The sequence below is a fragment of the Sceloporus undulatus genome, chromosome 3 (genome assembly GCF_019175285.1).
Source record: "Sceloporus undulatus isolate JIND9_A2432 ecotype Alabama chromosome 3, SceUnd_v1.1, whole genome shotgun sequence".
Taxonomy (NCBI): Eukaryota; Metazoa; Chordata; class Lepidosauria; order Squamata; family Phrynosomatidae; genus Sceloporus; species Sceloporus undulatus.
In genome coordinates, this window is record NC_056524.1 from 102111041 (window position 1) to 102138045 (window position 27005).

General features: G+C 38.7%; 1 protein-coding gene across 9 annotated transcripts in view; it reads left to right on the forward strand.

Annotated features, from left to right (window-relative positions):
* Positions 1–15511, forward strand: part of MAP4K4 (mitogen-activated protein kinase kinase kinase kinase 4) — a 196520-nt gene extending 181009 nt beyond the window's left edge. For all 9 annotated transcript variants that reach the window (XM_042456902.1, XM_042456901.1, XM_042456907.1 and 6 more), the window contains 7 exons: positions 218–361; positions 3909–4043; positions 7430–7530; positions 9305–9454; positions 10192–10351; positions 11681–11820; positions 12353–15511. In XM_042456902.1, the coding sequence (XP_042312836.1) occupies positions 218–361; positions 3909–4043; positions 7430–7530; positions 9305–9454; positions 10192–10351; positions 11681–11820; positions 12353–12436 (914 nt within the window). In that variant the 3' untranslated portion in view covers positions 12437–15511. The remainder of the gene's footprint in view (positions 1–217; positions 362–3908; positions 4044–7429; positions 7531–9304; positions 9455–10191; positions 10352–11680; positions 11821–12352) is intronic.
* Positions 15512–27005: the final 11494 nt, after the last annotated feature.

The window sequence follows — 27005 nt, forward strand, 5'->3', positions numbered from 1 at the left end:
AGATATGCCAGGAAAGTACATTCGGCTTCAAAGGCATGATTGGACTCTTAGTGCGTAGGTCCTATGCCATATTCCTTTTACTTGTCTTCTGTCTTGCTCCCCTATTGTGTTTAAAGTCTTTGTCCAGAGAATTGGAGAGCTTTCCAGAATTGTCAAATGAACAAGCCCTCTGTCTGTCAAGGAAACTTGTGTTCTGACTTCATTTTATTTACCCTAGGGGTTAACTTGTTAGTGGGAACTGAGAGTGGCCTGATGCTGCTGGACAGGAGTGGCCAAGGGAAGGTATATCCATTAATAAATAGAAGAAGGTTTCAGCAAATGGATGTACTTGAAGGTCTGAATGTCTTGGTGACAATCTCGGGTAAATATTGTTGTTGTTGTTTTAATTCACTCTGTCTTTATATACCAATTTTACTTAAAGCTATACTTTATACTTAGCTCCTTTTCACCAGGTCTTTTACTTATTCCTTTCATTAAAAACAAAATTAATTATATACATACTTGAGTCTGTAATACATGGTGTAAAGATTTTATTTCTCTTGTACTGTTACCCAAAATTTCATCTGATAACTATTCAGAAGGCCCTATTGCAATAATTGCTTTTTTTACAGGCCAGGCACAACCCAGTTAATTGCTGGATCACATCAGAATGGTGGCCATCAGTCCATCTAGTTAATATCCTCTAGATATTTGAGATGTTCAGTTTGTTTATGTGAATTAAATAAGATTGATAGCGTGGGGTTTGATGGGTTATATGCCAAAAACAACCTATGACAGGAGTATTTAGTTTTAAATGAGTTAGTCCTAATTGAGACATAGGTGGAGCTATTGAGACATAGGTGGAGCTTGTGTGCTCCTTGTCCTCATGTGTTTACTAAAAAATTGATATCAAGGCAGTATCCACATACCACTGTACACAAAGTTACTTGCATTTTTCTTATCCTTGTATCCCACATGTGTTAAGAGGTTCTTGAGGGGTTTGTGCCATGTGTCTTGTACAAGTTAGAGCCTGTTTTCTGTAATCACCTATTGACTGAACACCCAAACCACCTGCTTACATGTATAAACTGTAATTTAGAAGCTGCTTTGGCTGAAGATAATGTGTGAACTTTTAAAAATTTTAGTATATCTAGCCACCTCCCCCTCTGTGGCCTCTTCCTCTGCCTTCAGGGTCTCCACCTCTTCTTCCGAGGTGCTCCCCCAGAGAAGAAGGAGCACTTTTCTGCTGGCTCCCATGGTGACCACACAGTCTAGTCCAGCACTTTCAGCCAAGCCCTGCCACTGGCACTTCTGGGTGGGCTTGGGGCTTTCCGCAGTTTTGCCAACAGAAGGAGCATCAGTGCTGCTGCAGCCATGTCCACCATTCTGGGACTGGAGAAGTAACGCCTCCTCATCTGCCATGTTGGAGCAGGAGCAGCAGCTCTCTGTCTGTCTTCTTCCTTTCCCCCCTCCCTCTCTCCCAACCTGGCCAATTCACAGATGGGAAGGAAGGAGAAAGAAAGTGCAAGAGACAGATCTCTCATCCTTTTTAATTCCATCTGTCCCTCTCTCCTTCCTTCCTTCCTCCATTGGGGACTTGAGCGTCCACAGATTTTGGTATCCGCAGGAGGTCCGGAATGGATTCCCTGCAGATACCAAGGGCCCACCCACTGTATGTATAATTTGTAACTGGTAGGAAGTTTCCCTTGATATATCATGAAATCACAAGGTAGGGGTTCACATGCTGGGGAAACTATGTTGTTTTAAAAAATATACATGTAATAATGCATAAGTAGTAACATATACATGCAAGTTGTTTTACAAGAAACACAGTAGCATGGGATAGAGCTGTAGAACTGTGATAAAGTAAGGGTGGTTTTATGATTGATCCAGCTCCCTCACTTCTACAGAAATGAAAGTGTGGCCTGGTGGATGAGGAACCTTTCCTTTCCTCATATGCTCCCCCATTCCCAGGTGTACTTGAAAGCAATTAGACATTTCTTCTTCAGCCAAACTGTAGTTCCCATTATATAGAAATCAGAAAACTAAGGTTTCAGTTTGTCTTCAGCACTAGTCTTTCAGTCAACCTTTAAAAAGCTTGAATGAGGAAGTAATTAACTTACTCTGGCTCTGAATATAATGATCCTGGTTTAATAAACTCTGGTTTCATAGAATCATAGAGTTGGAAGAGACTGCAAGGTCCATCCAGTCCAATCCCCTGCCATGCAGGAACTCTCAATCAAAGCATCCCTGATAGATGGCCAGCCAGCCTCTGTGATAGACCTCCAAGGAAGGAGACTCTCTGACTCTCCGAGGGAGTGTGTTCCACTGTCAGACAGCCCTTATACGTTCCTCCTAATGTTGAGGTGGAATCTCTTTTCCTGTAGCTTGCATCCATTGTTCCGGGTCCTATTCTCTAGAGCATCAGAAAACAAGCTTGCTCTATCCTCAATATGACATCCCTTTTTAAATATTTAAACAAGGCTATCATATCACCTCTTAACCAAACCACCCGGATTGGTTCGCCACAGGGCGGTATACAAATAAATATTATTATTATATTATTATAACCATCAAGGCTAAACATAACCAGCTCCTTAAGTCTCTCCTCATAAGGCATGGTTTCTAGACCCTTCACCATTTAGGTTGCTCTCCTTTGGACATGCTCCAATTTTTCAACATCGTTTTTGAATTATGGTGCCCAGAACTGGACATAGTATTCTAGGTGAGGTTTGACCAAGAATGGCACTATTACTTCCCTTGATCTAGACACTATACTTCTATTGATGCAGCCTAGATTCACATTGGCCTTTTTAGCTGCCATATCACACTGCTGACTCATGTTCAACTTCTGGTCTACTAGGACTACTAGATCCTTTTCACAAATAGTCTCGTTCAGCCAGGTGTCCCCCATCGTATATCTATACAGTTCATCCCCCCCCTCCTAAGTGCAGTAATTTATATTTCTCTGTGTTGACATTCATTTTGTTATCTTTGGCCCAGCTTTCTAATCTATTAAGGTCATTTTGAATTTTGACTGTCCTTTGGGGTATTAGCTATTCCTCCTAATTCGATGTCATCTGCAAATTTGATAAGCATGCCCCTTATTCTTTCATCTAAGTCATTGATAAAAATCTTGAATAGTATTGGGCCCAGGACAGAACCCTGTGGCACCTCAATGGTCCCTTCTCTCCAGGCTGAAGAGGAGCCATTGCTGAGTACCCTTGGGGTTCAGACGGTCAATCAGTTACAAATCCATTTAACAGTTGCATTGTCTAACCTACATTTTACTAGTTTGTTTGCAAGAATGTCCTGAGAGACCTTGTCAAAGGACTTACTGAAAACAAGATATACAGTATCCACAGGATATTAAACCAGGAATAGATATCTGGGTCATATGCTTAACTCAGTTTCAGTACTTGGATCATGATTTATTGAAATCACAGCTCTTCCTTACATTGAGAAGTAGCTGTGGTTTAATATCAGCTTACTATACAGGACATGAAACAGTGGTTAAAATGCTGCAATCCTTGCGTGAATGGAAGAGCATAGAGGAAAATGTGGCCTCAGTGTTCTTGTCCATATTATTTAATTATGGTTTATTTTAAGTCAGTATCGTTGTATTGGAACTGGCCATGAGTGTGTGTAGGATGAAGGATGTGAACACAATGATCATTCCCAGTCCTTCAAACCATGTTTTGGAAGAATAAAAATATTACATGTAAGCCATCTAAATATGATACATATTCCATTTCACTTTCTTCTCTTCAAATGTAGCCTTTTCTAATATAATAGGTAACTGTAATTATTAGAAGGAAAGTTAGACTTTGCAAAAATCTTGAGTTAATAATGGATTGTATCTGGTTTTTTTAATTTGATTTGCCAGTTGTTTTCTTCAGTATGCCTTTTTCTCCTTTAAAAATTTGTAGGTAAGAAGAACAAATTGAGAGTTTATTACCTGTCATGGTTAAGAAACAAAATCCTTCACAATGACCCTGAGGTAGAAAAGAAGCAAGGCTGGACAACTGTGGGTGACTTAGAGGGCTGTGTACACTATAAAGTTGGTATGTATCTCATTGTCCTCATTCAGAAAGTCCATCAAGAGGGAAATGTGTAATTGAAAAGTCTAGTTAAAGTAGAAGCTGCTTGTTCAGATCAGTCCTACTTAGCTTTTACACTTACCTTATAAAGAAATTATGTGGCATTAAAAACTCTTCTTTTTTAATTTCTTTGAGGATTAATATTACAGGAATACATTCTTTTATTGCTTTTATTGATACCGTGACATGTGATCAGGAACATGTATAAGCTGAGGGCAATGTGCCAATTTTCCCCACTCTTGCTGTTATCACATTTCTTAGTAAGATTTGTTTCAAGTATAAGGAGAAGAAATTCCCTCTTCCTTAGATTGTTTTTAGCATTTCTGAATATGGCAGAGCAGAACCGTGTAAACCAAAGTCTGGTAAGATTTTCTTTTTTAAAAATGACACAAGCTTCTTTTCCACTATAGTGGGGAAACAACTATAGAAGGCTGAGGAACCATTTCTTTTCCCCTCGGACCGCTAGTTGGCTAGATGAACTGCTTTTACAAACACACACAATTAATAGCGACTGGTAGTCTATTTGAGATTTTTAAAAAATGATACTGTGTTGGCAGGTTTGGGGGGGGGCGGTGTTAGGCAAAGGCCTGAAACCTTTAAAAACCTGGAGTCTACCAGGAGAGGCAATTTATGCTTCTCTTTGTGTGTGTGTGCATATATGTGTGATGCCAGAGCCTGGAGCAAGAAAAATTCCCTTGGTGTCCACATACAGGCCTAGGGCAACATTGGCCTACCCCTGCTGTAGAGAAATATACAAACAAAACATGAAGAAATTGTTTCTGCTATTGCTGGCTCCTTCTCAGACAGGAATCTTGCAAATAAAAATGTTGTTTTGGGCCTGGTATTAGTTGTAACACACAATCGTTGTTTTGGATTGAATCCATTATAGCTCTGCCTTTCCTCATATTTTTCTGGCCTCTTCCATAAACATTTATAGTCATTATAGTCATCTCCCCCGCTTAACTATCCAGTATATAAAATGTTACCTGCAAAAATGCATAAAATTCAGTATTATATCTAACAGGGATAGCAAACAAAATGGCATTAACAGCTGTTTGCATCTCCCCCACCCTAAAAACAAATCTTTTAAAAACTTTTCTAGATGGAAATATTGATCATTTTTATTAATGTTCCAGGCTGGTTCCTGTAGAAAATAACAAACGACATTGCTTTACTGTGATTTCTGCCACTACTTTCTCAATCTTATCCTCTTCCAAAATATGGGAATAAAAGTTAATCTTCCTTGAATTAACCATTAAAAAGACAATAGTATCCTAAAGAAAATTGCTGTATAATCAATAAGCATATTAATAGCACTGTCAGTCTTTTAGGATGCTAAATTAATAATACCTGCATAAATGTGCATATGATTAAAATAGTTCTGAAGGGCGATACATGTTTCAACAGGTAATAGCTTAGAGATTCCCCTTCTGTGTAATGGGTAAATGCCAATTTGTAAAACACAGCTGTCATCAGCAGTTTTTATATTTAAAAGGCTAAATTTGCTGCACCTTTACTTGGAAGTACCCCTTTAATTAATTCTAGTAATTATTGGATATTTGCATACATTGCTGCCCTAGATATTAAATTTTCACATTCATTTTCAGAAATAGTCCCCTGAATTAATAAAGGCCCAGAACAGACAGGCCTTTGCGGTGCCCTCATCACATGCGAGAGTTGCCTAGTGGGCGGAGCACCCACACACCCGGCAACCCTCGCACGTGACGAGGGCGCCGCAGCTGTGTAACGGTGATGTCGCAGCTGCGCCACTTCCAGATGGGGCGGCGCAGCTGTGATGCCACCACGCCGGCTCTGGTGCTTTGTGGCATTGCAGCGTCGCTGCAAAAAGGAGCCGCTTCCGGGCTGTCCCTTTTTTGCTTCGCAGCAGCGCTGTGCAATTTGGTTGCTGCAGCGCTCCTGTGGAGCAAAGAGAGGCGCCAGGGAGGCATCTCTTTCTGGTGGTCTGTACCCCGTCAAAGTCTTCTAATTGATGCAGACTTGGATGATCAAAAGTTTGTGAGTGAGTCAGATCATCGAAAGGGCTGCAGGAATTAGAAGAATTTGTTAATTCAGGAGACTGAATAGGTGTGGAGATTATTCCCTGTAGATACATGGAATATAAATCTTATTTATGCTTTGTTGAATATATTAGAAATTTTATTTGACAGAAATCATCATCATCATTATTATTATTATTATTATTAAACTTTATTTCTAGAGCGCTGTAATTATACACAGCGCTGTACAAAGTCGGTAAAATTAAGGAGTATATAAAAGCCTGCCCAAGGCGTACACTCTAAGATAATAACAGTTAAATAAAGGAATAGATAAAATTACCATGTAGAAAAGAAAAGGCAAATTAAGAACATCAAATATAAAAGCAGATCACATCACATCAAACATTATCAGACAGCCAGATGACAATCACAAATTCCCAGAGAACGCTTCCCTAAACAATATGGTTTTCAGCTCAGCCTTAAAGCTGGTTAGGGAAGTGATGAGCCGTGCATGCAGAGGAAGAAGGTTCCAGGAATGAAGGGCAGCAAGAGAAAAGGGACAGATCCGGGACAGGGCAGAGAAAATCCTGGGTTGAGAGAGGAGACTTTGGCTACCAGAGTGGAGAGTGCAAGTAGGAATGTAGGGAGATCAGTTAAATACAGAGGGGTCAGCCCATGCAGGGCTTTAAAGGTGAATAGCAAAAGTTTGTACCTGATGCGGAAAGGAAGAGGGAGCCAGTGAAGGGAAGACAACAGAGGGGAGACATGATCATAACGGCGAGCAAGTGAAATAATGTGTGCAGCTGAATGCTGAACAGAAATTAATGGAGGTGGAGGTGAGAGAGAGGAAGCCCTGCCAGGAGGAGGTTACAGTAGTCTAGTCGTGAGACCACTAGGGCATGGACCAGTGTTTTTGCGGTAGAAGCTGAGAGATATGGATGGATTTTGGCGATATTATAGAGAAAAAATCTACAGACTTTGGCTGTAGTCTGGATCTGGGGGATAAATGACAAAGAGGAGTCAAAGATGAATCAAGACTACGGGCTTCCTGGACTGGCTGGAAGGAGATGTTATTGATGGAAATAGAAAAGGAATAGTGAAGGGTGGGCTTAGGAGGAAAAACAAGAAGCTCACCTTTGTTCCGAGGGCTGACAGTGATTTATTATTTAGCTGTAATAACTGACTCAATTGTTGAATCTTGTGCATGCTGTCTTATCCATATATTGTATAGTGTCATATATTGAAAAATGCATTATTGTTCAGGGTTGGTAATTTCTTTAGTATTTTAAGAATCAGTATATTTTCTTATTTGCTTTGTGGCATATGATTTATTTTCACTTTTTAAAATTTCAGTAAAATATGAAAGAATCAAATTCTTAGTAATTGCTTTGAAGAGTTCTGTGGAAGTCTATGCATGGGCACCAAAGCCATACCATAAATTCATGGCATTTAAGGTAAGGGTACATTTCTATAAGATTAGACTATATGAAACAAAACTATTTGTATGTTGCTTGTGCTGAGACTTCAGTTGATTATTGATAATTCATATAGTATTCTGGTGGAAGCAATTAAAAAAAGCAAAACCGCCATAGTACTAAAAGAGTTCCGTTCATTTGGGGAAAATAGTTTATTGTTGTTTATGCAACTGAGAGAGCCAACATGATGCACTGGATGAGTATTGGACTACAACACTGGAGACCAAAGTTCAAATCCTCGCTCAGCCATGGAAACTCACTGGGTGATCTTGGGCAAATCACATTCTCTTAGGCCCGTTACAGGGGCGGTCTTGGGCCGCTGCCGGTTGCAGCGTGGAGGAGCCGCAGCAGCCAAACCGCGCGACTCCTCCGCGCTGCAAAAAAGGAGTGCAGAAATCGCACTCCTTCCGGCAACCCGGAAGAGCCGCGCAAGTGCCAAAGTGTGCACTCGCAACGGCTCTTCCGGGTTTAGACGTCCGGACGCTGCGCGTCCGTTACGTCAAAATGGCCGTGCCCGTCTGTATAGGGCGCCGCCATCTTGCCGTATGGAATACACGCGAGGGGCAAGGCGCGTCCGGAAGCACCGCCCCTCGCGCGTATTCCTGGCGCAACGACGGCGCCGCTTAGGCCCATCTGTAAGGCGCCTAAGTTTCAGTCGGCAACCACACCCCTCCCCTGAATAAATCTTGCCAATGAAACTCTATGATAGGTTTGCCTTAGAGTTGTCATAAATCAAAAATAATTTGAAGGGACATAACAACAATGCAGTTGTCAAACTGGGGAGAAAATAGCTGACTGGAGCCAAGCTGCCTATTACTATTTGTTTTACGGGTTCAGTATACCTCTCAGTGGTAAAATGTAATAGCTGTGATTAAATGGTGCTGATTTATCACATTGTGTGGAAGTAACATGACATATTTTGTATGAAAGCATGTTCTATGACTCTTGAAATATTGAGATAAAATATTATTTCCTTAAAACTAACCAAAACCTTTCTTGAGCCTGTAGGTCTTATCAATATTAGTCCTGATCCAGTAACAGAGCCAAGTACATAGTTTCTTCCAGCTTCTTTTTACATGAGAGAAGTTGCCTTAATGGAAGAAGGTTCTCAAAAGATGGTTGTTTTATATGGTAAAAATGACCGACATGTTTTAACCACATTATGCTCTTAAGGACTTGGTCAGGGGCTGTGCACAATCTACTGTACATTCAAAAATTCTCCATACCAGGAACCCTAAAAAGTTACTGGTTTTTGTTTGTCAAGTGATTAGTTATAGAGTTCCTGGTCCAAATAATGGTTTTGAAGTTTGATTCTAAAAAAGCCATTGAAGAAGGCCTTAAGAGCATACATGAATAAAAACATTTGAGATTTTTTTTAATCAATGAAACAGCCATCTTTTTTAGCAAGTTGAGATACATCTGCAGTTTTTTTCCTGCAAATTTCATCGAGTGCTTGGCAGTGTTTGTTTTCTCAATGAAAGAAAAACCAGCACACAAAATGTGTTGGGGAAGTGAGGTAGCATTACTGACATAGAAGATATGCGTTCTTCCGACTAAGTTGTGAAATGTACGGAGTGATTTTGGATCTCTTCTCACTCGCTTTCACTCCCTCCCTGCCTGACATGTGAGGAAAAAGTGACAAGGAGGACAACTGGGTACACCTCTTTAAGCTTTCATATACATTCATGTCTAATGGCAACCTAGTTGAGTATAGAGTCCTAAGTACACTTTTTTTTCCTTTACTGTCTTGCAGTCATTTGGAGACTTGATACATAAACCATTATTAGTGGATCTTACTGTAGAAGAAGGTCAGAGACTGAAGGTGATCTATGGCTCCTGTGCTGGATTTCATGCTGTTGATGTGGACTCGGGATCAGTGTATGATATTTACCTCCCAACACATGTAAGAACCCAGCCTTTTAAAAAATTATTTTGTGCTCTTTTATCCATGCTATTTTGTTAAGAATAGCACTATCTTGAAATCCTAATTTCACACATAGAGATATCTAAATGAATACACCCCTGTATATACCTTCCCTAATTCCCTATATATGCCTGTCAGCTGTAGGCATCCACCTCTGTGCCCCATCAGTCAAAGCAATGTACTATGAAAGAAAACAGGAGAGGGCCTTGTTTGTTCTTCCTTCCCAGCTAAGGAATATTTTCCCCTTAGAGGCCCAGTTGGTACCAAAACTGCTGTCATTTCAGTGAACACAGCAGTTCACTAAAGCTTCTGGGGCATTGATTTCTTCCAGATTTGTACATGTAGTTTGTGTTTTACTTGCTTTAACTGCTTTTAGCTTTTCAATTATTCATGTTACTTTATATTGTTTTAAACCATTCACATTTGTTTTGTTGATCACCACCCTGAGAGCCCCAGCTGTTGGATGGAATATAAATAAAAATAATTATATTAAATAAATTCTTCATGTCCAGATCTTATTTGTATTTTGTAGTGGTTTATTTCCAAAGCATTATTCCCAGTCCTATATAATTGACTTACGGTACTTGCATTCCACCTTGAAAAGCAGAAGGTTCCATGGACTTGTGCAATGTATAACCCAATTCTATGTGAATAATCAACTCAGGGTTGCTTTGGATTGCAGCTCAGAATTTATGAACATACTTGTGTATTTGCAGATCCAGAGCAGTATCCAGCCCCATGCAATCATAATTCTACCGAACACTGATGGGATGGAGCTGCTTGTTTGCTATGAGGATGAAGGAGTATATGTTAATACATATGGAAGGATCACCAAAGATGTGGTTCTACAGTGGGGAGAAATGCCTACATCAGTGGGTATGTATGCTAAGATTTACAAATGGCTTATAGTATTAGGAAAATGATGCAGCCAAGTAGGTGGCCTCTTTCATTTTTAAAAAATATTTAATTCTGTTACTTAGTTGTTGTTAGATCTATTGTGACTCATATTGTCAGATATCCATCATGTATGTCCAAGAAAGATAAACGTGAAATTACCTTAGTTCTGATTGTTTACATAGTGTTGTTTCTGAAGTTTTCAAATGCTACCCAAATTTCAGTATGCTGCATGCGCTACTTAGTGTCTCCCCTATGTATTTATAGTGGTTCAATACACTTTAATGTCCATGTCTCTCCTGGTGAATCCTGGAATTTGAGCAACTCAGGGTTCTCTGCTGCTACAGAAGTCAGTGCTGTAGTTCAGGAGAAGGCACTAGAGCTCCCTAACAGATAATTCTAAGTACACACCAGACTTCAAATCCTAATATTCCATAGGATGGAACCATGGCAGTTAAAGTCATGTCAGCCATGTAATGCAAATATATTCTTTGCCTTTGTAAAACTCTGGTATATATGTGTGACTAATGACCCATTGTAGTAGCCCTGAGAGGCAGTTAATCTGAAACCATATAGTGAATTTGTGGCAAGGGTAAAAATATTATTTGAAAATATAAATACATTTACAGATGGATTTTTGGAGAGCAGGTTTGAGAGTACAGACCACAATACAGGAGTATTGTTGGAATTGGACTTGTAGATCCAGTGATCCACTTTAATTTCTTCCTCAAATTTGAAGATCTTAAAAGTCTTTCTGTGGAGTGGGTGGATGTAGTTTGACTAAGTCAGAGGAGAAGAGGAAGAAGAAGATACGATGCCTCTCTTGAGTAGCTGTATATCAGAATCAGACTGCCTTCAACAAGGAAAAATGAACAGAACTGAGTGCAGGACTGCAGCCATAACGTTTTCAGGGATATTTCACACTGTGGCTGGTGAACCCTTATCAGTTTATGATATAAAGAATACATGTAAAGCTAGAGGTTACTGAAATAGGCATCTGACATTTTAAATTGCTTTTATAGTTAAGCTTTACCAATCATTGTAAGCATTTATGCCCTCTTCAGTGTGTTAAAAAAATTATTGACTGAGGAAATCAACCTCTGTGCTACAGCCCTGTACATTCTTACTTGGGAGTAAACAGCACTTAATAGTTTGACTTAACTCCTGAGTAGAAATACATGGGATTCTGTTGTTTTATTTATCATTTAGCAGGCTATTATCTTAAGATTTGAATGGACAAAATAGACTTTGCTTTATGTTGGTATATATTATGAAGCCAATAATGACTGTCTTTTTATTTTTGCTGTAAAGCATATATTCGATCCAATCAAATTATGGGCTGGGGAGAAAAGGCTATTGAGATACGATCAGTGGAAACAGGACACTTGGATGGTGTATTCATGCACAAAAGGGCACAAAGACTCAAGTTTCTATGTGAACGTAATGACAAGGTATGATTTTTTTTTTCAACTCCTGACATTTAGTTTTACGGTTTCAAAGTAATTGTAGAAAAGAAGGTGAATGGACATTGGGATCAAGGTAGGCACAGCAGTTGGGAAGCTATCTTATGGTGATGAATTGCTTTATACTGATCCTCTGAAAGGCAGAAGAAAGGTTTTGCATAGTACAGGGATGGGGAGTATGTGGGCCTGCAAGGGTTATTGGGCTGCAGCTCTCACCTTACTTCACCACCACCTCTACTGGTGAGGGCTAATAGGACTTGTAGTGTATCACATATTCTCCACACCTGCTTTATTATCAAAGCAAGACTTTTTCACATACAGTATTGGTACTCCACAGAGATTTGAACATTGCTTTAATGAAGTAAATGCTTTAATGAAGCATTGCTTTAATGAAGTCAATAATAAAGTAAATAATTTCCAAGTGGCTTAAAAAGGATCCCAGTTGTGCATCTTTTGCCTTTGTTTACCACTTACATCCACTGTTAAAATGTGTGTTTTCTCTGTTTCTCTTGCTTTGCAGGTTTTCTTTGCCTCTGTACGGTCTGGAGGAAGCAGTCAGGTTTATTTCATGACCCTAGGCAGGACTTCTCTTCTGAGTTGGTAGAAGCTATAGAATTTGGCATGGGATTGCTGACATCTGGAGTCTTCATAACTTGGAATCATTCACAACTGGAGTTCAGACCGGCCGTGATGCAGTACTATATGCCATTGCGTGTGCGGGCATCACTGGTGTTGGGTTCTTTTTCTTTTTAAAAGAGGCTGCAGTATGCGGCTGGTGCTGTACAGATATTGCCATCAGGTGCTATCTGGTTTGGGATCCCACTAGAGAAAGAATCAGGTCTCTCTCCTTTTCCTCCTCCCCCTCCTCTTTCCCCAGCTCCAGATTTCTGAGTGAAAAAATAAAATGAAAGGAAGAGACTGATCAGAAACATGTTTTTGAGAGGAGGCGGGCATAAGAAGGTAGCAGGAGGTTGACATGGGTGGAGCCAGTGTTGCTGAAGCAGAGGGCAGATCTAATATAGTAATATTAACAATGTATTTAATTGACATTTCTTTTGCTTTATTTTTCTTTTTTCTTTTATAATGTGACAATATGTGAGCAAAGAGGAAGACACAGGTTTTAAAAGTTAATATTTATAAAATGTGAAAGGCACAGTGGTTTTAGGGGAGGTGGGGTGATTTGCGTTTGAAGTTTTGGCCTAGCCAAGAGTTTAGTCAGTTTTTTTTCCTACATACCAAGTTTTGCCTGAAAACCACACGTGGATGGGTTTTTTTAAAAAAATAATAAAATAAAATGAATAAATAAATAATAGAATTGTTCATTTTTCTATGATGACTCGTCATTAGGCCAATACTTGGTAATGTCAGTGTTAGCACTGCCTCAGTTAAAGGTTTAATTTTTGTTTAAACCTAAAATGTGCAACAACTTTTACTACCATTCTGCACATGTAGCCTTTGGGGAGAGAAAATTCCAAACATGTTTATTTTTGTGCCTACCTCATTGTTTTTAATACATACAATAAAAGAGGTGGTTAGGTCTATACCCTTTTTTTTAAGTGAGCAAATAATAATGTCCAATTAATGGTGATACCAAAATTTAGCACGTTAAAGGTGTGACTGTTAATTTTGTATCCGGTTTCAACAGGAGAAACCAGCAGTCGGTTGAGATGGTTGAATTAGACTTGTGGCAGTGACACAGTTGTGTTTGAATAGTCAATTTTTAAAAATTTTGAAAGCAAACTTTTCACTTTATTTTTTACCAATTTCATCATGAATGGAAATTAAAAAGAATTTTAGCCTAAAATCTGGAAAGTTTTACTCTTAACTTGTGGAGCCTAGTAACAGGCAAGTAATAAAAACTGGGCTAATTCTATAACTTGTTAAATGTTGTAGGAAATTTTGGGGAAGTGATGTTTTCCTTTTCTAATAATGCAATGCACTAAAACTATTTTAAGAATGTAGTTAATACTGCTTATTCTTTTTTTAAAGCAGCATATAATTATGTTTAAGTGTAAAATTCAGACTCTTGGCTCTCTTTTTCTTTTTCCTGCCCCACCTTTTAAAAGGAAAAAACCAACAACCTCTGTTTTATTTTATCGGTAATTTTCTGGCCTTTGTAATAAATGTCTCAAGACTAATACTTTGTTTAAAGACTACATGTGTTTATTACTTGAGAAAACTTGAGTGTTTAATTACCTGTTGGTGATGTGATAATGCACAGTGTCATGATTCAATCATTATGGTTTTTTTAAACTTTTTTTTTACTCTCTTTGGAGTATATTTGTTGACAGCTGCCTTAAGCTCACTGTTCAGTTAAGTGAATTGGATTCCAGAGTTTCATGGGCTATGTCTTCTGCTGTGATGACCTTTTTTCATGGCAGCGACAGGTAGGGATTGAAATGTGATTCTTCTGTCAAAATACTTTGATGGGGAGGTGAGATTGGTCATATGACTTGGCTTTGCATTGAACAGCACCAACTGACTGAGGCTGCTGCTCAGTAAGTCATTCTTTTGACAACACACTCCTGTTCTTCCCTTAGACCATTTTTTTTTTCTTTACTAAACTCTTTCTTTGGAAGAGCAGGAAGATTCACCCATTCCCTCCCCTGAAGTAGGCTTGTAAAAAATAAATAAGAACGCCTATAATTGTTGGCAGAGAAACGTCTTGAAATCTCTTGATCTCTTTTTTAAATTGCTTGACTTTTGGGGAGCACTCAGTATCAGGGCTAAGGCTACAGTTCAATTTATTTCTCTTTGTTCCTAGCAAACAGCCAAAACAACAACTCTACTTTGTCTAGCAGAAAATCAGTGGTAGACCAATGCAGTCATGGATAATAGGGACACCTCTTGCATTGGTATTGTAGCATAGCTGACTGGTTGTCTGGATGCCCTGAGGCAAAGGTTAGAATGGCACAGTTTGGTTAAAAGTCATATAATTCTTATGTCTCCTCTCATGCCACTTTGTTTCTCAAGACTACTGTCCATAAATGTAGGAGTGTTGTAATAAAGAGGAATTATTCTACGTCAAATATCCTTCCTGATACTCTGTACATTAAACAAGGGGTATGGAGAATGACTTTGATTCATGGGACTGCTGTTTTGCTGCCCTGAACCCCACAGAAGTGCCAAGGTGGCTAACTTTACAAGTCGAATCAGTATTATGAAACCACTACAAATAATATGTTGAAATCCATTTTCAAAGCAGTGCTGTTGGTAAGCATAAAGGAATGCTCCTAGTTTAGTTTTAAGCTTTAAGTAATAATTTTCTGTATCTTAAGTCAAAGTAACTCTAACTGTATGACTGCAGTGACTTTATTTTTATTGTATGCACCTGTTATGTTGGAGAAAATGTTTACAGAAATTGTTTTGTTACACTAATGTGCATCACATATTTATGGTTTATTTCAAAGTGATTTTGTGGGGGTTAGGTTTTCATAGTAATAGTAGTAGTACTCCTTTTTGTGATATTTTTTTAAAATAACCCCAAACTCTGCCAACTATAAAGATGCTTAAACAATAATACAAATGACAAAATTACAGTAAAAGTACTAACTGTAGAGCTGCAAAGCAGACTGGCAATGAAACATTCAGCCTTTTTGCAGTGCTGTCTAATTTGTCTTTTGTGTATTATAAAATTACTGTTCCCCTTTCCCTTTCCTTAAATAAAGTAAAAATGACACCTATGTGTCTGTGAAAAGTATTTTGGGTACTTTTTTCTTTAGAGGAGTCAGGTATATGCTCTTCAAAATTATAATAATAATAAAAAAAAGTAGCATTGGCTACACAGCTTATGACTGAAGTGATATATGTGCCAGACTTGGTGATGCACATAACATACAGTTTGATTCAGCCACAAGAGGAAAATGTTTTCTAACATTGATGAAATAAAGTAGAAAATATTGCTTTCCAATGCCATTTCCCTATATGGTCTAACAACATCCCAACCCAAAATTGTTCAGTAGGATTAGTATGGTAGTGTTTCTTATCTTCATTAACACTGTACTGTACATCTGAATTTATTTTTTGCAATTTGTGATTGCTATATGTTACAGAGAATAGCACTAGGCTATTTATCCAATACAAGTATCGTCATGTCCCCTTTCAACTGCTTAACTCTATTCTACACTATCTTCCATATAACTTGGAAGTAGCAATATATATATATATTTCCACATTTTTGGTTATTCAGAATGTACAGGATTTCTAAAAATTATCTTTTACATTTCAATTTTTTTAGAGAATTGAAATTGCAAAGTTAATTTTTGGATGGCCTGTTTTTTGGATGGCCTGTATTATTATTATTATTATTATTATTATTATGTTCTGTTACATTTTCAGAAGCACTTTAGGGGAACAAAAGCAGAGGTTTGTAGGCTTGACATGATGACTCAAGAGATATGCTGTCTCCCTGGGGCAAAAATCAGTGATGTAACAGAGATGTTGACAAGACTTGTCAAGCCCATTACCATTACCCATTCCTTTTGGTTCATGTGGAAACAAATGTCACTACAGAGCATAGCCTTGAAGATATCACAAGGCTCTGAGTAGGAAGCTGAAGTTCCTTGGTGCACAGGTTGTCATTTAGTCTCTCTTCCCAATTAAAGAACATGGCCCAGAAAGAGAGAGAAGAAGAATGGAGTTGAACAACTGGCTCCAGAGATGGTGCTGCTGGGAATGATTTGGCTTCTTAGATCGTGGTCTGCAGTTTCATGAAGATGAGCTTCTGGCAAGCTTCTGGCAAGTGATGGATTGCACCATAGAGCAGTTGGCAGGAACATTTTTGCTAAGAGGCTCAAAATTCTAATCAGGCTTTAAACTGAGTTATGTCAGGGAGAGAGACAGTATTTTTGAGTGCAGGTGTTGAAATCCTGGAGATAATAGCACAAATGTTACAGTACAAGAACCCAACGATAGGAGGGTGAGAAACCTTAAATAAGCAGCTGAGGGAAAAACCCGTAGTCTTAGATGTCTCAACACTAATACACAAGATGAACTTGAACTCTCAACACAGCAAAGCTAATATTAGGCATCACTGAAACCTGGGTGGGATCAGTCTCCTGATTTAGAATTTTGTAGTACTAGAGGAATACTACGTATCTATTCTAGAAAAATTGACCAAATAGGAAATGAGGAGTAGCATTATATGTCAAAAAGTGTACACCTGTGAAGAGATCCATTCAATCTTGGAGGGCAGGGTGAGAGCATTTTGGTAAAATGGGGCAGAGGAACAACAGTGTATCATTATGAAGATCTTACAGACACAAAATGATGTTTTCACACATATTGCAAAAAGGTGGCCTTTGTTCATGAAGTAAAAGGAGTGATTATACAATACAGAATAAATTAAGACTGGAGAAAACCTTCCTGAGACAATATGAAGAGATGGAAGGAGAGGATGATGAGTTCCCTGTCAATATGGCTTTGAATCATTTATTGTGATTGCCAGCCAATACACACATCTGCTTGGAAAATCCACTTGTGTCTCAGAAGAAAGTGATGAATATCTGAAAAGTTATAGAATATAGAGTTGGAAGAGCCATCCATCAACCCCTGCCATGCAGGAACTCTGAAAGCATCCTGACAGTTGGACAGTTATGTTGCATCATTTGTTCAGTTAGCTGTATTCCTGTATACCTGATACAGCTGTGCCATAAACTCTAAATCTAAGGACAGCTTATATGATTGAAACCAAAGGTGGGAATTATGTAGCTCTAGAAGTTGTTGGACTTCATTTCCCAAGTGTTTCACCATTGGCTATTCTGACTCAGGGTTCATTCAAGTTTAGTAAAACAACATCTGGAAAGGCCCCATGATTCCCATCCAGATTTAAATTGATCAAGGTTTAATTTGCCAGATGACATTTTTGTCCTCAATCAGTCGTTAGGTCCAAGTGAATCTTGATTGCTAAAACAAAATCTAACATATTTGCAATAATGCTGTCTACAGAAGACTCCACCTTAACACTTTGTAAGATGGCAATAAAAGAATCTCCTCTGAAGAAATAGGAAAACTATCCAGAGTATTCAGTGCAGGGAGCGAGGATTAAAATGTGATTTTAAAAATCAAAGCAGATTGAGACTGAGGCCTGAAAACACTTGTGCCAAAAATGGAAAATGCAAAAACCCACTGTCCTCATACTCGGCATGCTAATCTAGTCTGTTTGCCAAATAGAGATACTATGTTGGAATTAGCAGTTAGAGATCTGGAATTGGGAACCAAAGCCAGTGAATGGTTTCACAGTTTTCAATGCTCTGAGTTGTTTTTGTCTTCCTATTCTTGGTATGCTCAAAGATTCATCTGGCTTTAAAATGAAAATAACAGATGAAAAGGATTTTGTTGACTTGAGTTATATGCAGTAGCACAAACACATTAGAATATAAATTTAAAATAGGAATAAAGATACAAAATACACTCTGGGTTACAATCAGTTGTCTTTTTTCAAAATACACCGTCAGCTAGCTAATACTGAATAGTGACTGCATGTAGCACTCCTTCAAATACGTCACTAATGTTCTGGCTGAATGAAGATACAATCAATTCCATGAATGGAGCAGCTAATACTAGTTATGTCAGTTCACACACAACTCCCATCAATAATGCCTGAAAGAGGCTTATTTAACTTTTGCTATACCTCTCCATCACTTGATGAGAAGGATGTAATCCATATTGCCGATTAATGTCACTGCTTGGATGCACAAGTAGTACTCCTCTGGCTTGAGCAGTGTTGAAGAGCACAAACACACGCACCCCAAAACAGCAAAAATTTGTTTTAGGTAGCCATAATAATAATTGTATTGGACAATCCCTGTCCAGCTCTTCAGAATCAATATTTTTTGGACAAATTTCAAAAGTAGCATCATAAATTACACATGGCAATCATCCAAATGAGAGGTTACCAGAACACAAAGCTGCTATTTATCTGTGTCCAAAATGGTGTACTGGTATATACATTTGAAAATATTTGGGAGTTTTTGGAAACTGAAAGCTGGAGAAAAGGAAAAAACCTATAAACTCGTGGTTGCATTTTCAGTCTGCTCTCATGTCATTATACCCCGAGGCAGACTGTATTTTGAAAGTGATTAGCCTCAGCAGTTCTTGAAACCTCTTTATGATTTTCTCTCACACTTCCAGATTTCACTTCCTTCCTTTTCCTGTTCAGATCCCAAATAACCAGGATCCTGTTTGGTGAATTTTTGTTTGCATTTGATAATGCCAACTCAGCATCCTTGCATATTTTCTCATTGAACTAAGTGAAAGAAAAGATGTTCCGTAGCCAGATAAAGCACAACTGCACCCCATTTTGCTGATGCAAGTCAACTCAGGTGGCTCAGTTCTTGTATCCCACAGGAGAAAACCTGTGGCCCTCCAGATGTGGGTCTCCACTTCCTATCGCGCCCTGCCAATCTAGCTAAACATGAGAAAACAGAGAGGAGGAGTGGGAGATTCATCAATATTTGGGAGCCATAGGCTCCTTGCTCTTACCCTATGAGATTTTCCTACTGCTCTTACTTGCATGCTTTTTCTGTGTTACTTGGACTTACATGTAAACACAACCTTTGTCTGACTTCATGTCTCAATGGCCATTATTTGATTAATCTGATGCATCTACACAGTAGAAATATGCAGTTGACACCACTGGCTGCATCTCACAAGAATTCTGGACTATGTAGTGTTGTGAGGTACCAGCACCCTTTGGCAAGAAGGTTAAAGAGCTTGTAAAGGTACAAATCCCTGGATTCCATAGGATTATTATTTTATGTTTATGTTTTTTATATAACGTCATAGGCTTTACATAGCGCTTTACAAAGGAGAAAAAAGGTGGAGCTACAGCAGTTAAATGGAGTCAAACTGCATTATTTCTACAAAATAAAGCATCCTTTTCTTGCAGGTCTATCTATTTACATGTGCTTAACAAAGAAACTGAAATGATGATCTTTATAATTTTTGCAGGTGGGGCATTCCTAATTTTCCCCCTCCCCCAAAAAAGCTTCCTTTTTTTACACAATTCCATTCACTGTAGAGAATATTCTCTTGTGGTGGGAAATTGAGTAAGATTGTGTAAAAAGCTTTCTTAATTGCTGAGTAACCGCAGCACATGGCTTAGACATGTTCCATTGCAACATTTTAGCATTTTGAAACTCTTGTTAGAAAATGTGGCTGCATGGAAATACATTAACATTTTGCTTCATTCACTTTGACTTTTAGAAGTTAAAGCAAGTTTACTTAAAAAAACATGTAATTGAATAACCATAAATGTTCATAAATTAATTAGAAATGAAGGGGCCGTGAAAGCTTGGAAACTATGGTGGTAATTGATCAGTACAATAAAAATAAAGATAGAAGAAACATAGTATGAATTCAGCTAGGATATACAATTGTGAAATGATGGAGAGTTTCTTTAACAAGCAGTTGCATTCAATAAATAATACTGAATTCAGTACACTCCGAGTAAACAACCAAATGTTTGGGTTGCAGAACAGGGTACTATTTGTGAAGATGCAATGAATTCCGATCTATTTAGTCAGAAGGAAATACAATGAACCTTTGGAGTGGGGAAAGAAGCATCAGCTTTGTTTCAGCTGACTTTTAGCTCACTTGTGTTGATGGTTCGGGTTTAGAATGAGACTACTGATATTCTAAAAAAGGCACTAAAAAGCAAAAATACCCGCACTCTGAGGCTACAGACCGATCCTAGTAGCTTTGTAGATACCCATGACATCTAACACTGTGGGACAAGAATGAAGGGCTGGTCTTCACTTCTAAAGACATGAAGTCAAGTCAGGTTGATCCGTAATAAAGGGGTAGCACTGGGGGGCAGTATGGCCCAGGTGACACCCTTAGGAGGGGTGACACCACTGTTCCCCAAAGATCTGCAAAAATCTTGGGCAAAAATGGGCTGAGGGGTTCATCTGTGCCCCTCTAAATGCTGGACAAATGGTGTGAATGGGATGAGGCTCAGTGAGAAAAGAAAGGAGGGCCTTGTTGTGTTTTTTTAAATTTTAAAAAGTATATTGTTATTTTTTTTAAAAAATCATATCTTACCAAATTTTCACTTTAACTGCATCAAACTATGTACATGTAAGCACATTTAGACCTGTGTGTAGCTGAAGTCAAAGGCTTTCACAGCAGGCTACATAGGTTTTTTGTAGGTTTTTCGGGCTAGCCACAGATGCAGGTGAAACGTCAGGAATAAACCCTTCCAGAACATGGCCACATACCCCAGTAGGCTTTTGACACCACTGTATTCCAATAGCACTGTGTTTTCCATGGGCCGTGACTACCACCCGGGAGCCGACTTGATTGGAAGAGCACTAATGCAAAGCACAGCTACATATTTCCATATCTGTGGTAAGATTTCACATGTTTTCCTAGAGCTAGGACTAAGTAATGGCACCTAAAGGTCCAGGAATCATCAGGAAAATTAAACGGGGCATGTGGCTTCTGTAGATCTTCCAGTGATGGTCACTCTAGTTTAACCAGGACTGATTTTCTGTCTCATATTCAAATGTTGACTCACTATTGAAATGAGTCCAAATAATCAGTTTCATCTGGTTATTTGGATCTGAAACAGGGAAAAGGAAGGAAGTGAAATCTGGAAGTTGAGAGAAAAATCATAAAGAGTTTCAAGAACTGCGATATCACTTTCAAAATACAGTCTGCCTCGGGGTATAATGACATGAGAGCAGACTGAAAATGCAACCACTAGGTTATTTTTTCTCCAGCTTTCAGTTTCCAAAAGACTCCCAAATACAATACGTTTGTATTGTACAATGCAATAACCAATGAGTAAAAAAATGAAATAAAACATAGAACCGCAAAATAGCCACAGGGTTTTTTGTGTGTTTTTTTTGCTTCAGAGAAATAAATGATTAATCTTTAGATTAGATAACTACCCTTCATCCCTGAAGTGCAGCCCATATTTTGTCTGCAAGAGCAGATTATATTTTCTGTAGTATAAATGCCCTGCCCACTGCCTGAATATTCAGCTAAACTGAATTAGGAAAAGATACATGGACCAAACTTCAGTGACTAACTTTATGTTCATCTATAGGAAGATTGCCTACCTAGCAGTCAAAACAATAGATAAAAAGGTACCACTTCGGTGGGAAAGTAACCATGTTCTGTGTGCCTTGGTATTTAGCCACACTGTTGCCATGGAGTCATCTTTAACAATGCTGGCTCTCTCGGCTTAGTAACAGAGATGAGCGCTGCCACCACCCACTCAGATATGACTAGAGAATCACATCAAAGGGGAAACCCTAACATCTATTTTTATAGGAAGATTCTCCTACACAGGAATCATAGAGGTCAGCCAACTCAGAAAATAAGAGCTGATTTAGAATGTCTCCAAATGGCAGGCAAAAAATGTTTACTGAGATATTCTTGTTATGTCTCTTCAAGTTGTTCCTAATTTATGGCAACCTCATGGGATTTTCTTGACAAGATTTGTTCAGGGGGGTTTACTATTGACTCCCTCTGAGGTTGACTGTGCCTTGTGCAAGGTCACTCAGTTGTGTTCCACAAGTGAGCAGGGATTTGAACCTTGGTCTCCAGAAGTCCTAGTCCAACCCTTCAACCACTGCACCACAATGGTTTTCACTGAATTTATTATTGTTGCATTTTTACAACCATTGAAGACAAGCTTTATTTCTACTGTTGGCTTCCATTCCGCAAAACAGTGTAGCTTGATCTAAGGCTTTTTGCTGGGGCAAGGATGCTATTTGCTGCGCTAGAACAGGGAGCCAAATGTCTTAGGCCAACCCTGGGTGGTGTGACAATGGAGTTTATCAGACAAGGGGAATTGGAAGTATAATCCAATGGCAATCTGAACGCAATCAGATTGTTTAACGTTATTGCGTGATAACACACTACACACAAATTCGGGCAATGGGAAGTCAGTCCGAATGCAATCATGTGGTTTCACATTATTGCGTGATAGACTGCCACATGCAAATTCAGGCAATGGCATGCTATTTTCGGGCAATGAGGAGCCAGTTCGAATGCAATGCGTATTCACGTAATTGCGCTAAACTAGCGACTTTAAGTGAATGCATTTTGGCCCCACTTCCTTTTCTTTCAAATTTAAGAGAAATTCCTCTCGTTTGATAAACTCCAATGTGAAGAAAATGCTCAGTAAGGTTTTCACATAAATCTGTTGGCTCTGTGGGACAGCCTGTGAGAAGCTGCCTTTCAAGGAGTCCAGATGGTGCTATTTGTGTTAATCTACGTACTTTAATCTTTAAAAAGACTGACCAAGTCCACTCTCACAATTAAGGAATTCTGTGAATCTGCTGAGATTTTTCATCTTCTGGGTCAAAAGAGATTGTCAGACTGCAGAGCTTAAAAGCCAAAGATAGTGTTCTCCAGTGAATCCAGCTGCACAAAATATCACTGAAAAAAGGAAACAAGAGACTGTGTGAAATTCAGTTCTTGACTGCTCAAGCAGAACTGCACATCCTTCTTTCCTCATTCAGTAAAAAAATAAAAATAATACAGTAGAACTTTGTTTATGAATGAAGGAAAAAAATAAGGCATTATTAAAAGTTCATAAGGACATTCTACTTCTGGTGCCCCTTATGGTTGAGAAAGGTTTAGATAGGACACACAGTTTTCCAAAGGATTCCCATGTGAGTACCTATATAGCAAAAGAAGAGAAGGAACTGGCAAAACCACCTCTGAAGATTCCTTGTCTAAGAAAATCCTATGAAATTCATGGGGTCACCATAAAGTCAACAGGCAACCCTAAGGCAAACCTACCATGGGGTTTTCTTGGCAAAATTTTTCGGAGGTCGCTTCCTGCGAGGCCGAGAGCATGAGACTTGCCCAAAGTCAACCAGTGGGTTTCTTGTCTGAGCTGGAAATTGAATCCTGGTCGCCAGGGTCGTAGTCCAACACTAAAACCACTGTGCCACATGTATGGTGTATAAAATGGGTTGCTCTTGAATATTCTACATAGCTTTCATCATTTCTGTTTGTGTTCATGTGGAACAATCTCCTTGGTGTATGCATTTGCCAGAGATCCTGCTGCGTACTAAGGGAACTGCTATTGCCATCTCTTCAGGATCTGCCTTTGCACTTGCTGCCAATGATCGCGTGAGAAAGCAACAATTTCTGCTGGTAAAGAAGTGTCAGTGGAAATGATCGCCCATGACAAAGCAGACGTGAGGTTTAATCAGCCAAGCACAGTGTGCAGAAACAGATGTGGCAAGAACCATATTATAAAATGTCATTTACACTTTAAAGATGTCTGAGTCATTTGGGGGGTGAGAGCTAATGACATTTTATTTTCCTAGGAACATTTAAACTGAAAATTTTTCTTCCTCAATTCTAGCTCAACATAAAACACTATTTATCCAGAATACAAACATATTGTCTATGAAATTATGAAAACTATGTTTTCCAGTTCTAGGGATCACAATTACATAATACGTTCATAATATTTTTTATCATATTATGAATGAGGAAGATTATGGGACTTGCAGTCCAAGGTGTGATATTTTTATATTGCAAATATTTTTTATATTTGGCAGACAGTGGCCTGAACCCTATTGGAAATCCCAGTAATAGTGTTATTGAGCCAATATTACATAAGTCCCATCAGTTCAACAACTCTGTTCTAGCTGGGACAACCAACTAGATCCTGGCCATTACTTCTACTTTTCCAAGTATCTATTTACAGTTAAATAAATTGAATACCTCTACTGAGATGCTGATCCATTATTTAACTAGGTAGTGAAAATTTTCAAATGATGGTAAGAATGTTGGAGGGCCCAAAGGTCTACCAAATCCAACATTTTGTTCATATAGTGGTTGGCCAACCAATGACCTATGGAGAACCTACAAACAGACATGAGTGCAACAGCACACTTATGGTCCACTAATTGGTATACAGAGACGCTCTCTCTCTGGTACTGGAGAGGGTGTGTGCGTATCCATTGAGTCTACCCAGAGTGACAGCTTCAGTGCCCATGAATTTACTCATTTCTCTTTTAAGGTTCCTTAGGTTAACAGCCATCTAGTGGCAGTGAATTCCACAGTTCAACTATGCACTGTATGAAGAAACATATCCTCTTAACTTTCTTTAATCTCCCACCATTCAACTTCATGGATGACTCTGGCTTCTAATATAGGTTGAGTATCCCTTATCCAAAATGCTTGGAACTAGAAACATTTTGGAGCTGGGATTTATTGGGGGGGGGGTGGTCAGGATTTTGGAATACACAAGTAGCATAGTATATACCTGTAGTATATTTGTGAGGCTAGAAAAAGATGTGAGGATCTGTGAAATGGCAGAAGGCATGGATTTTCACTGAGCACTGTACTTTGATTTCTGCCATTTTTGAGAGAACAAAGTGGGTGCTTGCAGTGTTCTCTCATTCATCTCTCTCCAGCCTCACATCTTGTTCATTCATTACTTGTGTTGTGTATGAGATATGAGGCTAGACAGAGACTGGGGATCTGAGAGACAAACAAGTAGGAGTGCTGCAGCCATTTCCTTGAAGTTGAAACCAGTCAGCCTGTGGCAAAGACCTTCAGGTTTTGGAGGTTTTCAGATTTCACATTTTCGGATACATGTCCTCAACATGTATTATGAAAGGAGAAAAATTTCTCCTCTTTTCCCACATGACAATTTATTTTATGCTTCTACATGCCTCCTCTTACTTGCCTTTTTTCTAAGTTAAACAGCGTCCAAGTTTGACCTTTACTTATGCTCCTTCATCATGTCAGCTCTAGATATCCTTTTTCAGCTATGGTTCCACCGTAGATTTATCCAAGGGCAGTATGATGATACTAGCGGTTTTATTTTAATTTCCTTATCTTATCTTCAATTTTATGGTAATACTGACTAGCAACAGCAAAGGCAATTGGTCTGGGGTTGTTTGCAACTTTGTTCCCCCTCTGGAAACAAGCAGCATAAAAAAAGGGAACTATACTTGTGTGTGTGTATATAGCAGTCATTTCCCTTTGCTTTGAGCAATATACTCACACATAGTCAGTGTTATATTTTCCCCCATAGCTACAGAGCACGGAAAAGGTGTTCCTCAAACTTCACTTGTTCTCACAAATCTTGATTGGGCAAATTGGGAAAATTCCCCTTGCGTTTTAAAAGTTATATATAAAACCATTTACTGAGATCCTTCCATTCAAAAGTGATGTAGTTTACAGATCTTTGAGAAATTCCTAGACAAAAGAATGAGGAGGTACAGGTAAGTGGGCATGGGGAAATGTTATTTTTAGAGGAGAAGGAGGAGAGATCATTGGAATGTACCTTTATAGACACCTTGAGTAACAAATGATGTGGAATTTATCAATTCAAAGATTTAGCAATCTTTTCAGTTATTTAGAGCCAGGTGTAGAAGAACATGGGCAGATGGATTCTTGTACCTATTTAAAAATTATAATAACTAGTCTGAAGCTTTTGTGGCTTCTGGTTTGAGATAGAAATATTAAAAATTAATATTACTATAAAGCAGTAGTATGCAAAACTTTTTACCCTTGGGACCACGTTTACATCTACATGCAGGTATTGTGCCCCCCGCTCCAACATAGTATATGAATTTTAAAAAAATATTTAGCATGCATATTTTCACTTGCACATTCACGTATATTCATATTTTAATGTATTATAAGGAAATAACGTTCAAATTAGAACAGTTTTATTTAAGTAAATTTAATATTTAACTCAATGCATGAATAAATGTTATATATAAAAATTTGGGAAGAGTAGACAAAGGAAAGGTTAGGGTTTCCAAGTGGCATGCCCCTGCTTGAGCAACTCCCCCCCCCTCCCCATGGATCCCATCCCACTGTTTGAGAACCACTGGTATAAAGTCTGACATAAGTCGAAGGATGGTTTTGTTTGGTTGAGGTACAGCATTAAGGCTATTTTGTGTTGCATAAAATTATTTGTTTTTGTCAATTGTAAGAGGTCAGAAAAACCTGGAAAATCAGGCACTCTTTTTAACTGTCGTTTTGGAAAACTTAATGGATTGTTGGACTGACAGTACAAGGCCAAGAAAAAAAAGGACAACTTTGATATTTAAAGGAGAGACACAGACTTCTAGTTTCATGTGTGCTGTCTCATTGATCAAGGATGTCTCTGACATGAAAGGCTGTGATGACATTGTGGAGATAGACAAGTTGAACATGAGTCAACACTGCGATGCGGCAGC